Source organism: Heptranchias perlo, chromosome 5 (genome assembly GCF_035084215.1).
Source record: "Heptranchias perlo isolate sHepPer1 chromosome 5, sHepPer1.hap1, whole genome shotgun sequence".
Lineage (NCBI taxonomy): Eukaryota > Metazoa > Chordata > Chondrichthyes > Hexanchiformes > Hexanchidae > Heptranchias > Heptranchias perlo.
The window spans coordinates 97,144,589-97,157,316 of record NC_090329.1 but is presented as its reverse complement, the minus strand read 5'-3'; the positions used below and the strand labels follow the sequence as shown (position 1 = coordinate 97,157,316).

At 41.4% G+C, this 12,728-nt stretch overlaps 1 protein-coding gene across 1 annotated transcript; it reads right to left on the bottom strand.

Moving 5' to 3' along the window:
• Positions 1–2,038: 2,038 nt before the first annotated feature.
• Positions 2,039–10,110, bottom strand: lyrm2 (LYR motif containing 2). The gene is made up of 3 exons (XM_067984889.1): positions 9,939–10,110; positions 3,709–3,849; positions 2,039–2,346 (listed from the first exon to the last, which is right to left on the bottom strand). Exons 1-3 carry the CDS (start codon positions 9,993–9,995, stop codon positions 2,269–2,271), a joined length of 276 nt encoding a protein of 91 aa, XP_067840990.1. The 5' UTR covers positions 9,996–10,110; the 3' UTR covers positions 2,039–2,268.
• Positions 10,111–12,728: the final 2,618 nt, after the last annotated feature.

The window sequence follows — 12,728 nt, the reverse complement described above, 5'->3', positions numbered from 1 at the left end:
CTGATCTACTTCAACTCCACTTTCCTGCCCCATCCCCATATCCCTTGATTCCCTTAGTGTCCAAAAATCTAGCAATCTCAGATATATACTCAATGACTGAGCATCCACAGCCCTTTGGGATAGAGCATTCCAAAGATTCACAACCTGCTGAATGAAGAAATGTTTCCTCATCTGCTACCTGTCTGTGCCATTTTACTAATTTGTCAGCCTTCCTGGAGTTTTTTTCCAGTCCTCTTCATTTTGTCAAACCTCCGACTTTTGTGCCATCAGCAAATCTCGAGATGGTGTTCCCTATACCCAAGTCCAAATCATCCGTCAATACCAAGAACAAAAGTGGACCCAACATTGAACCCTGGGGTTCAGCACATCCAACCATTCTCAATCCCAACCCAACTTTGGCGGGGTCAGCACTGGAGTTCAGTGATGAGCAGATGCAGCACTTATACCAGGATTGATGGCTCGTGGGTTTTCAGGACCCTTGTGTCCAGCACATACCTGTATTACACAGCTGTGACACTTTGTTACGGATGCAAGAAAGCCTTTAAAATAAAGTGAGATTATCAGTTACCAGGAGCCTGAAGCTTAGAAGCTATTTTGACTGCTCTATGTTTGAGCTCATCAATTTATAAATAGCTACATCACCTGGATTTGACTATTTAGAGAAATGATTGTAAAATCACAAATCAGATGTAGCAAACATTACAACCATACGCAAGACCTGTGAGCAATTCCATGGGAGAGCCACTAGTATATATAACAGTCTTGCATATAGCCTGCACCCATCACACGTCAAACTGTCATGAGGTATAAAACATGTTTTTTGCTGGCCTTGGTAAACTGACCTCTCAAAAGCAGAGGCTGGGGATTTACAGATCAGTTGCCAATCTACTAAAATACACCCCCCCCCCCCCCCCCCCACCACCAGCAATCAGCCTTTAATTGATTTCAGGATGTGCCTATTTTAGCCTCCTTCCCTGCTCAGGGAGTATCTTATCGGTGGCCTTAAACTGCCAGGCCAGGTTTTAAACACACCTTTGTCTATAGCCCAGATCACTGTCAGAAGGAATGATATATGTAACTCAAGAAATACCAGGCAGTAAGGAAGCCATTCCTGAAAGCCCACACAACCCTCCCACGTAAACCCAAAACGTCCCTCAAGAAAGTTAAAGGGGGACCACAAACCAGTGAACCCCCACCCCCGCAGTATTCCACAAAGGATAAAACCTGAACCTTACTGGACCACTGCAAGGCCCGTGACATCCCTGACTCAGCCAAACCCCAAGGACCATTTTCAAATCAACCTGAACCCCAAACAACATACTGATTCCAATGTATGCATAAAGACCCGACTGACCTTGTACACCAATGTATATTCCTGTGATAAATTAAATAGTGATTTCATAAAATATATGTACATTCTTTTTGCTTAAGAATATTACTTTTTTTTTACATAGCTCCCTCTTAGCAGCTATATATCACAAATGTGTTTCAGATCCCAGACTACGCTAGAGCAATGGCTAGGGAGATCGGCTAATGTGTCCATATAAAGACATGGCATTTTAAAACGGCAACACCACAGGACATTAATATTTTCAACTCAGCAGCTACCATGTTCAAAAAGAGGCAATAAAAACAGACACCAAGGAGTGAGAGCTGCCCTGAAAAACGCTGCAAGTAACACAAAGATCATACTTGAAACAAAATAGATCTATGTTGTAGCTAGTAAACATTAATACGGAGTGACTTAATCACCGCATATTACAACAATTTACAGAATCATTTACCAGCATTTAGTTTTCTCCTTGCTGTTCAGAGATCTGTATTTTGAAATGGAGCCAAGTCTAAATAAATATAGTAAAAGGTCACTCCCTTTTATAATCTCTAGTTTATGCATGATTAACACACCCAATTATAACACAACAGAGCTTGTACAATTCTAAAACAAGCAGTGTATAACCTGTGGAAAATTAAATTCAGATCTGCCTTATCAAATTTATGTCTCAAAGAGTTAACATTTTAGACCTTGCAAATCATGAACTACAGACTTTTTTTTTTAATAAGTATAGAAAATGCCGCACTTCCCAGCAAATAGATTTCAAGTCCTTCCAAGCAACTGTTTCACTGGAAATTACTTGAAGAAGTTATTGCTGCACCAGTTTGTGAAAACTTATCAGGGCTAGAAACATATGTTCCTCAAAAGGCCTCAGCAGAACTATAACTGTTCTGGAAAATCTTAGCCAAAAGCAATGCATTGTTATTGTCTTCCTTTTATTTTGCTAATCGAAGCATTTTCTCTAGTTCCTGTAGTTGCAGATTTCCATGTGTGAGCATCATTCGTACTGTATCCTGTATGGAAAAAAACAATAACCATTTAGTACATAAACTGGTAAGTGATAGAAATTTCACATTATATAGTTATTGATTATAGAGAGATATAAAAACAAATCATCTCACCTGCCTAGAGGAATGAACTTGCATTTATATAGTGCCTTTTATGCCTCAAAAAACTTTGCAGCCAATTAATTACTTTTGAAGTGCAGTCACTAGTAGACAAATGTGGCAGCCAATTTGTGGACAAGGTCCCATAAACAGCAATGAAATAATTGACCAGTTAATCTGTTTTGGTGGTGTTGGTTGAGGGATAAATATTGGACTGGACATTCGGAGAACTCCTTTGCTCTTCTTCAAATAGCACAATGGTCTTTTACATCTACCTGAATAGACAGATCTTGGCTAAATGTCTCAGCTGAAAGTTGGCACCTCTGACAATACTGCACTGAAGCATCAGCCTATATTATGTGCTTGAGTGGGACTATGAACCAAGGACCTACTGATTTAGAGGCAAGAGTTCTAACATTGAGCCAAGCTAACATTTATGGGAAATAACAGGCACAACATGAGGTCCATTACAGGTTAATTGATGTTGTTTGAAGACTCTCTTGCAGCTTCTTGCCTGTTCTCCTAAGGGAGAGGTAAGATTACCTCAAGATTGAAAACCAAAGGGCTGTTATTTCACTTTTGTGTTCTAAGTTTATTGTTCAGTTGATTTGCTGGTGTTTCATACAAAGTGTGATTTACACATAGACTTTCAGATATATTTATAAAATTTAAACTGGTAAAATAAATGAATTGTCATTCAAATGTCTTCTTCCCCCCCCCCCACTACACCCATGTGTGCTTTGTTGTATTTCCAAAACAACTAAAAGTTACATCTCAACACCTTTTCAATGGCCCCCAGGCTTGCAAATATTCTGAGCCCTGTGACCTCCAGCTCATGTTGGGACACCAACTAATGAACCTATGCCCTCACAAAGCACAGGATAAATGAGATGGAAAAGCAACATAAATATTCAATTATAAAGATATATGGTTAAACAATAAAATGTTATTTCAGTACCAAATGTTGCATCTTAAACCAAATACAGTAGTTCTTTAATATTAAAACTGATACCGATGTGAGAAATGCACACCATTTTACGACAACAAAAGATATTTCACTGGCTCTGTTAGAAGACACTGGCCACTTTGTAGTCTCAGTGCCAAGATGTTTGACTACATTATTATTTAGTAAATATCTTTGTGTAACTCTGACTTCTGTAACAGTACTCTTAAGATTCTGGCCAGGAAAAACACAGAAGCAGATCTGGTGATTTCCAAGTTACATACACACAAAAGCATCCAAAGCCTGATTATGTAGCAGAGACTTACTTCATCTGTAGCATTTTTATTCTGTTTGAACTCTTGTCTCGCCCAATTTTTAAGATACTGCTTATCTCCTTCATTTGGAATCTGATAAATGGCTTTTAAAATCTTCCTGTACAAACTCAGGACGTTTTGTCGATGCACAAACTTGAAAATAAATAATTCACATAATCAGACACCAACATTTGTAGTGCTGAGGTAAAACAAAATGTCATACATACAGTTCAAAGAAACCATTAAATTCATCTTTTTTGTGAGGAAGAATCTTTGAGGTACGCTGTTACACTTTTGTCATCTACATTCAAGGCACAACATGGATTATATGCAGAGTAAAACTTCCTCTGCTCGATCCCACCAATAATTAAAAAGTACCTGGAAGTGTACCTGAAGTGCCGTGACCTACAAGGCTACGGACCAAGTGCTGGAAAGTGGGATTAAGCTGGGTGGGTCATTTTCGGCCAATGCGGACACGATGGGCCGAATGGCCTCTTTCTGTGCCGTAAACTTTCTATGATAATGCTCGAATGAAACCTTAGAAGAGCACCTCTACTGTACCAGTGAGATCATTGGCCAACTCAACCATGATTGTGGACCAACTAGGATGACAGTGACAAACTTAAAATCATAGAATTTTAAGCACAAAAAGAGACCACTCGGCCCATCATATATGGTGGTTCGCTGAAAGAGCTAGCCACTTAGTCTCAGTCACCTGTCCTCTCCCCATATCATAGAACCATTGAAAAGATACAGTATAGAAGGGGGCCATTCGGCCCATCATGTCCGCGCCGGCTCGAAGAACAACCAGGTGCCCATTCTAATACCACCTTCCAGCACCCGGTCCGTAGCCCTGCACCTTACAGCACTTTAGGTGCAGGTCCAGGTACTTTTTAAAAAGAATTGAGGGTCCTTGCCTCTATCACCAATTCAGGCAGCAAATTCCATACACCCACCACCCTCTGGGTAAAAAAGTTTTTCCTCATGTCCCCATGCTAAAGGGATCAAGGGATATGGGGAAAAAGCAGGAACTGGGTACTGAGTTAGACAATCAGCCATGATCACTTTGAATGGCGGAGCGGGCCTGAAGGGCCGAATGGACTACTTTTGCTCCTATTTTCTATGATTCTCTAATCCTTCTGCCAATCAGCTTAAATCTATGTCCTCTAGTTCTTGAACTCTCCGCTAGGGGAAACAGGTACTTCCTGTCTACTTTATCTAGGCCCCTCATAATTTTGTACACCTCTATCAAGTTTCCCCTCAGCCTCCTCTGCTCCAAGGAAAACAACCCCAGACTATCCAATCTCTCCTCGTAGCTGCAATTTTCAAGCCCCGGCAACATTCTTGTAAATCTTCTCTGCACTCTCTCCAGAGCAATTACGTCCTTCCTGTAATGTGACCAGAACTGCGTACAATACTCCAACTGTGGCCTTACCAGCGTTTTATACAGTTCCATCATTACATCCCTGCTTTTGTATTCTGTACCTTGGCTAATAACGGAGAACATCCCGTATGCCTTCTTCACAACCTTATCTACCTGTACTGCCACCTTCAGGGACCTGTGCACATGCACTCCAAGGTCTCTCACTTTTTCTACCCCTCTCAATATATTCCCGTTTACTGCGTATTCTCTTTTACCGTTTGCCCTCCCTAAGTGCATTACCTCACACTTCTCCGGGTTGAACTCCATTTGACACTTTTCCGCCCACTCCACCAACCCATTGATATCTTCTTGGAGTCTACAGCTATCCTCTTCACGGCCAATTTTTGTGTTGTCTGCAAATTTGTCAATCATGCCCCCTACGTTCAAGTCCAAATCATTATACCACAAACAGCAAGGGACCCAACACTGAGCCCTGTGGCATACCACTTTAAAATGTTTCTTTTTCAAAGATTTATCCATTTCCCTTTTAGAAGTGATTATGGATTCTGCTTTCACCACTGTTTCAACATGAAAAAATTTCTCCTAACCACTCCCTTCGCTCTTTTGGTGACGACCTTAAACTTATGCCCTCTAGTTACTGGCTCACTGACCAGTGGAAATAGATTTTCTCGATTTATTTTATCAAACCTCTCATAATTTTGAACACCTCTATTAGTTCTCCTTTTAACATTCTTTGTTCTAAAGAGTCCCAGTTTTTCTACTCTCTCCTTAGAACTAAAGCCTCTCATCCACTTGGTGAATCTTTTCTGCAACCCCTCTATAGCCATGACATCCTTCCTAAAGTATGGCACCCAAAACTGGACACAATATTCTAATTGTGGCCTAGCCAATGATTTGTAAAGGTTTAGCATTCCCTCTTTGTTTTATAAATAGGGTATAGAGTACAAAACTTAAGGATCCCACGTTTTAGATTTAGAAAAAGATTAGTGAAGACAAATGTAGGTCCCTTACAGTCAGAAATGGGGGAAATTATAATGGGGAACAAAGAAATGGCAGAACAGTTAAACACATACTTTGGTTCTGTCTTCACAAAGGAGGACGCAAATAACCTGCCAGAAATGTTAGGGAACCAAGGGTCTAGTGAGAGGGAGGAAATGAAGGAAACCAGTATTAGTAAAAAAAAAGTGCTAAGGAAATTAATGGGGCTAAAGGCTGACAAATCCCCAGGGCCTGATAATCTACATTCGAGTATTAAAGGAAGTGGCCCTGGAAATAGTGGATGCATTGGTGATCATCTTCCAAAATTCTATAGACTCTGGAACAGTTCCTACAGATTGGAGGGTGGCAAATGTAACCCCACTATTTAAAAAAGGGAGAACAAACAGGGAATTACAGACCAGTTAGCCTAACATCAGTGATGGGGAAAATGCTAGAGTCTATTATAAAAGATGTGATAACAGAACACTTGGAAGGCATTAACGGGATTGGACAAAGTCAGCATGGGTTTATGAAAGGGAAATCATGCTTAACAAATCTACTGGAGTTTTTTGAGGATATAACTAGTAGAATAGATAGGGGAGAACCAGTGGATGTGGTGTATTTGGATTTTCAGAAGGCTTTTGATGAGGTACCACACAAGAGGTTAGTGTGCAAAATTAAAGCACATGGGATTGGGGGGAATATACTGGCATGGATTGAGAATTGGTTGACAGACAGGAACGAGAGTCGGAATAAACGGGTCTTTTTCAGGGTAGCAGGCAATGACTAGTGGGGTACCGCAGGGATCAGTGCTTGGGCCCCAGCTATTCACAATATATATCAATGATTTGGATGAGGGAATGGAATGTAACATTTCCAAGTTTGCAGACGACACAAAGCTGGGGTGGAATGTGAGCTGTGAGGAGGATGCAAAGAGGCTCCAATGTGATTTAGACAAGTTGGGTGAGTGGACAAGAACATGGCAGATGCAGTATAACATGGATAAATGTGAGGTTATCCACTTTGGTTGTAAAAACAGAAAGGCAGATTATCATCTGAATGGTGATAGATTGGGAAAAGGGGAGGTGCAACGAGACCTGGGTGTCCTTGTACGTCAGTCGCTGAAAGCGAGCATTCAGGTGCAGCAAGCAGTTAGGAAGGCAAATGGTATGTTGGCCTTCATTGCAAGAGGATTTGAGTACAGGAGCAGGGATGTCTTACTGCAGTTATACAGGGCCTTGGTGAGACCACATCTGGAGTATTGTGTGCAGTTTTGGTGTCCTTATCTGAGGGAGGATGTCCTTGCCATGGAGGGAGTGCAACAAAGGTTGATCAGACTGATTCCTGGGATGGCAGGACTGACATATGAGGAGAGATTGGGTCGACTAGGCCTGTATTCACTAGAGTTTAGAAGAATGAGAAGTGATCTCATCGAAACATATAAAATTCTAATAGGACTAGACAGACTAGATGCAGGGAGGATGTTCCCGACGGCTGTGGAATCCAGAACCAGGGGTGACAGTCTCAGGATACAGGGTATGCCATTTAGAAGCGAGATGAGAAATTTCTTCACTCAGAGGGAGGTGAACCTGTGGAATTCTCTACCACAGAAAGCAGTGGAGGCCAAGTATTCAAGAAGGAGATAGATATATTTCTAAATGCTAACGGGATCAAGGGATATGGGAAAAAAGCGGGAACAGGGTACTGAGTTAGACGATCAGCCACGATCATTTTGAATGGCGGAGCAGGCCTGAAGGGCCGAATGGCCTACTCTTGCTCCTATTTTCTATGTTTCTGTTTTCTTTATAGCTTTATCAACTTGGCGTCCCACTTTTAAAAACTTGTGACTCTGAACCCCTAAGTGTCTCTGTTCTTCTATTCCTTTTAAACTTTAGCCACGTATATTTCCTCTCCTTATTCATCATCCCAAAATATATCACCTCATATTACTCTACAATAAATTTCATCAGATATCTGTCCAATCTACTATTCTATGTCCTCCTGCAGGCAGTTACAGTGCTCGTCTCAGGTAATATGGTCAGAAAGTCAGTTCAGGGTTGAATAGGACACCAGGGTTGCGAACAGGGACAATGGTTGGGGATGGAGATGGAAACGGTGCATGGGTATAGCATTTGTGGCAGGGCCCAACAACAACTTGCATTTTTTAGCACCTTTAACATAAAAAAACGACCAAAGGCGCTTCACAATGGTCCCAAAAACAATGGCTGTGGTCTTCCTGACATTTAACTACATGAAATTACAGCTCATCCCAGACTTGATGTTGGACAAGCAATCTGACAACACAGAAGACTAAGAGAGGTGGGAGTGGGTGATGTCAGCGTACATATAGAAGCTGACCTCATGTCTGAGGATGGTGTCACAAAGGGGCATGGATTTGGGAGGCAAAGGGACTGTGGAGATGAGACAGTATTTTGCAATGTTAGAAGGGCTGAGGATGGATTTCTTTAAGCATCATTTCCTTTTTCAATGTATTAAATGTGTCATATGATTTGTATTCTTTTACAAATCCATGCTGGTTGTCTTTAATTAATCCATGTCTTTCTAGGTGACTATTATGGATTATAAGTTGCAAAGGTTACCCACTCCAGAAGTTAGGCTATAGTTACCCGTTTCTCCTTATTGAACAGAGGTATTACATTGGCAACCCTCCAGTCCTCTGGCACAATTTCCATATCTAAGGATGTTTGAAAGATTGTGGTCAAATCCTTTGCTATTTCTTCCTCTGAGGCCGTTCTAGGTGGCATGCCATTTGGGCCCACCGCCTTTTCCATTGTGAGTTTCATCTTTTTATTTCAATACTACTTCCTTATCCATAGCTATCCTAACTAACTGCTCCACTTCTTCCTCTTATACTCTTTCATTCCCACTAACACACTCTTCTGTGAAAACTGAGGTGAAGTACTCATTTAGCATCTCTGCCATTCCTGTAGTTATGTGATCAGTAGGAACTGGGGTAGAGATTGCTCACATTCCTTATAGGGACTGACATCCCATCAGTCTGGACTAAACTCAATTCCAGGTATTAGAGATCAAAGGATAATGTTCTTATTCTCTTCACCACCTTGTTTCCATTACAATTTCTTGCTTTACTACCTTAAAAGCATTCATTTTAGCAACTAAGACTCAAGAAAAGTGCCACAGAGGTACAAATTGAGAACCTGCTTGTTCTCATTAACCAAGCATTCCTTTGGTACTGCAGACTCCTACAAGTCCAGAATAGGAGCCTGGTATGGGAGGTTGGAATAGGAACACAGGAATCACTCGGCAAAAAAAAAAGGCCATGGTCCTTCCAGTTCGCATTCTACCCTCCTGGCAGTGATGATAATGGATCTGTTCACTAATCATAACAATCAACCTCTACCAATTAGTCTGAAACAGACCCAGACACGAGGGGAGGAAAACCCGAGTGGTGGAGAGCTTTGGGATCCATAGGTTCATAGAATGTGAAGTATACTTTCCTGGTACAACATTGCAGCACAGAGATATATATATAAATATATATATATAAATATATAACATGATGCGGCACATAGTGATTGGTAAATGGTGCAAGAGACCCATCAACTCCATGTGAACTTCTAATTTACTAGTTCACAACGCGTTATAAAAACAGGGGCGAAGGACAAAACACTGAATGAGCCACACCCGAAACATAAACCTGTCCGCCCTCCCCACAGGCGCCGAGTGACCCGCTGGCCGTTTGCAGCTTTTTCTGTTTGTATTTTAAACGCCCTCCCCTTCCACCCACCCGTCCCAGTTTGAGCCCGGGGGCCCCGTTATATTTTCACTCCAAGATCCGTGCGGAGCTGGACCCAGTCCCGCCGGGGAAAGGGGCTCGGTGCTCTGCCTCCCCTCTCACCTGTTTAAAGCTCAGCACACCCGGGGGTAACCTGGTCGCCGCCGCCGCCGCCGCCATCCTTCCTGCAGGCCGCGCCGTCGCACTGTGATGTGGTCATGGGCGGAGGCGCCCCCTAGTGAGAGGTGCGGGTCAGACGAGTCAATAGTGAGAGGTGCAGCCCGCACCCACAGCCTGAACACCTCTGCCTTCTCCACCACTGCTGCTGCATTGCCAGCAATTTTATACTATATGCAAATTATCTTTGTGTTCAGCAATTACTTAAAACATACAGAAAGACATGTCGAATTACACTCATGATGTGGAGATGCCGGTGATGGACTGGGGTTGACAATTGTAAACAATTTTACAACACCAAGTTATAGTCCAGCAATTTTATTTTAAATTCACAAGCTTTCGGAGGCTTCCTCCTTCCTCAGGTCATTCTCACTGAATTACACTCAGTGAGAATGACATTCATTCTGGTTTAAAAGTATAACGAGTTTTGATGCAAATCACTGTTAAAGAGACAGCTAGTTGTTTAAATGGGTGGGCAATTTGTCTCAAGCGCAGTCAACATAAAACTCAACGGCAGCATTTATGCAGTGTTCAGAACCCTTAGTGTACTGTGTATTTCAACCACTAAAATCTATTATTCTTGGACTAGTTAGTGCTTTAAGAGACTTTTACTGCTTCCTGTTACACAACTGGCATTGTGTGGAGATGCCGGTGATGGACTGGGGTTGACAATTGTAAACAATTTTACAACACCAAGTTATAGTCCAGCAATTTTATTTTAAATTCACAAGCTTTCGGAGGCTTCCTCCTTCGTCAGGTAAATGTTCAGGAGCTCCTTGAAGTCTACGCATTTATACATCACAGAACAATACATGGTGTTTACAGACTGCCCCTGCAACTGCCCGTTGCCAAGGCATTGGTAGTTCTTTCAGCCATAAAGATGCAAACTAGAAAAAGATCAGGGAAGGAGTATGTTGAACAACACCGCAGCTATTCTAAAACAAAGCAGCGTTGAGCATATTTTATACACATTAAATATATTTACATATATTAGTAAATACTTAAAAAAACTAGCTTGCAGTAATCTGGAAAAAAATTCAGTCAAGTCTAGAGAAAGGATGGAAAGTTTGGAATGTGAAGCACATATTCATATAAACTTATTAAAATATGTATGTTATATTGTGCAGTACATATTGATAAAACAGTATAAAAGACCTGATGCATGTTATAGAAATATATGGTAGAGGAGAAAATGTCTGATGTGTGTCATTCAATTAAGATAGAAAAAGTGAATGCTGCAAATCTAAAATAAGATCTCTTATTCTTCTAAACTCCAATGAGTATAGACCCAACCTGTTCAATCTTTCCTCATAAGACAACCCTTCCATTCCCGGAATCAACCCAGTGAACCTTCTTTGAACTGCCTCTAATGCAAGTATGTCCTTCCTTAAATAAGGGCACCAGAACTGTACACAGTATTCCAGGTGTGGTCTCACCAGCACCCTGTACAGTTGCAGCATGACTTCCCTGCTTTTATACTCCATCCCCCTAGAAATAAAGGCCAATATTCCGTTTGCGTTCCGGATTACCTGCTGCACCTGTATGTTGACTTTTTGTGTTTTATGTACGAGGACACCCAGATCCCTCTGTACTGCAGCATTTTGTAGTATTTCTCCATTCAAATAATATTTTACTTTTTTATTTTTCCTCCCAAAGTGGATGACTTCACATTTTCCCACATTATATTCCATCTACCAAATTTTTGCCCATTCGCTTAACCTGTCAATATCCCTTTGCAGACACTTTGTGTCTTCCCCTCAACTTGCTTTTCCATCTATCTTTGTATTTTCAGCAAATTTGGCTACGATACACTGTTCCTTCATCCAAATCATTGATATATATTAGTTGAGGCCCCAGCACAGATCCCTGCAGTACCCACTAGTTACAGGTTGCCATTTTGAAAATGACCCTTTTATCCCGACTCTTTGTTTTCTGTTAGTTAGCCAATCCTCTATCCATGCCAGTATATTACCCCCAACACCATGAGCTCTTATCTTGTGCAGTAACCTTTCACGTGGCACCTTATCAGATGCCTTTTGGAAATCCAAATATACTGCATCTATTGGTTCCCCTATATTCACCCTGCCCGTTACATCCTCAAAGAACTCTAATTTGTCAGACATGATTCCCCCTTCATAAAACCATGTTGACTCTCCTGGATTGTATTGAGTCTCCAAATGTCCTGCTACTGCTTCCTTAATAATGGATTCTAGCTGGCTTGACAATGCTGGCCTCCCTCCGACTAGTGGTGATTCTGCAGCTCAGATGCACAACAATACAAAGGGAACTGCAATGCTAGAAGGACTGCCCATACTGTTCCAAAATCCTGCCCCACAAGTGGACTTTACATCCACAGTTGCTATTATGACTGCTGATGTAAACAGTTCCCAATCCTGGTGTTTACAATGCAGAATCTGTTAATGAGCTAAAGAAAAATAAATATGCCAAGAAAGCTTGACCTGGCAAGAAGCCTAGTCCATCACTGCTTATTTGATTTCCTTTTTTAAAAAAAAAATAAAAAGATGAAAGCACCTAGGATTTGAGAACAGAGGGACTTCCTTTTAATTCTATTAATATGCCCAAGATAGATCTGAGCAAGGAAGTCACACTAAACCTTTATAGATTTTAGCAAGGCTTTTGACAAGGTCCCACATGGCAGACTGGACAGGAAAGTAAAAGCACTTGAGATCCAAGGGAAAATGGCAAGTTGTATCCAAAGTTGGCTCAAGTGGCAGG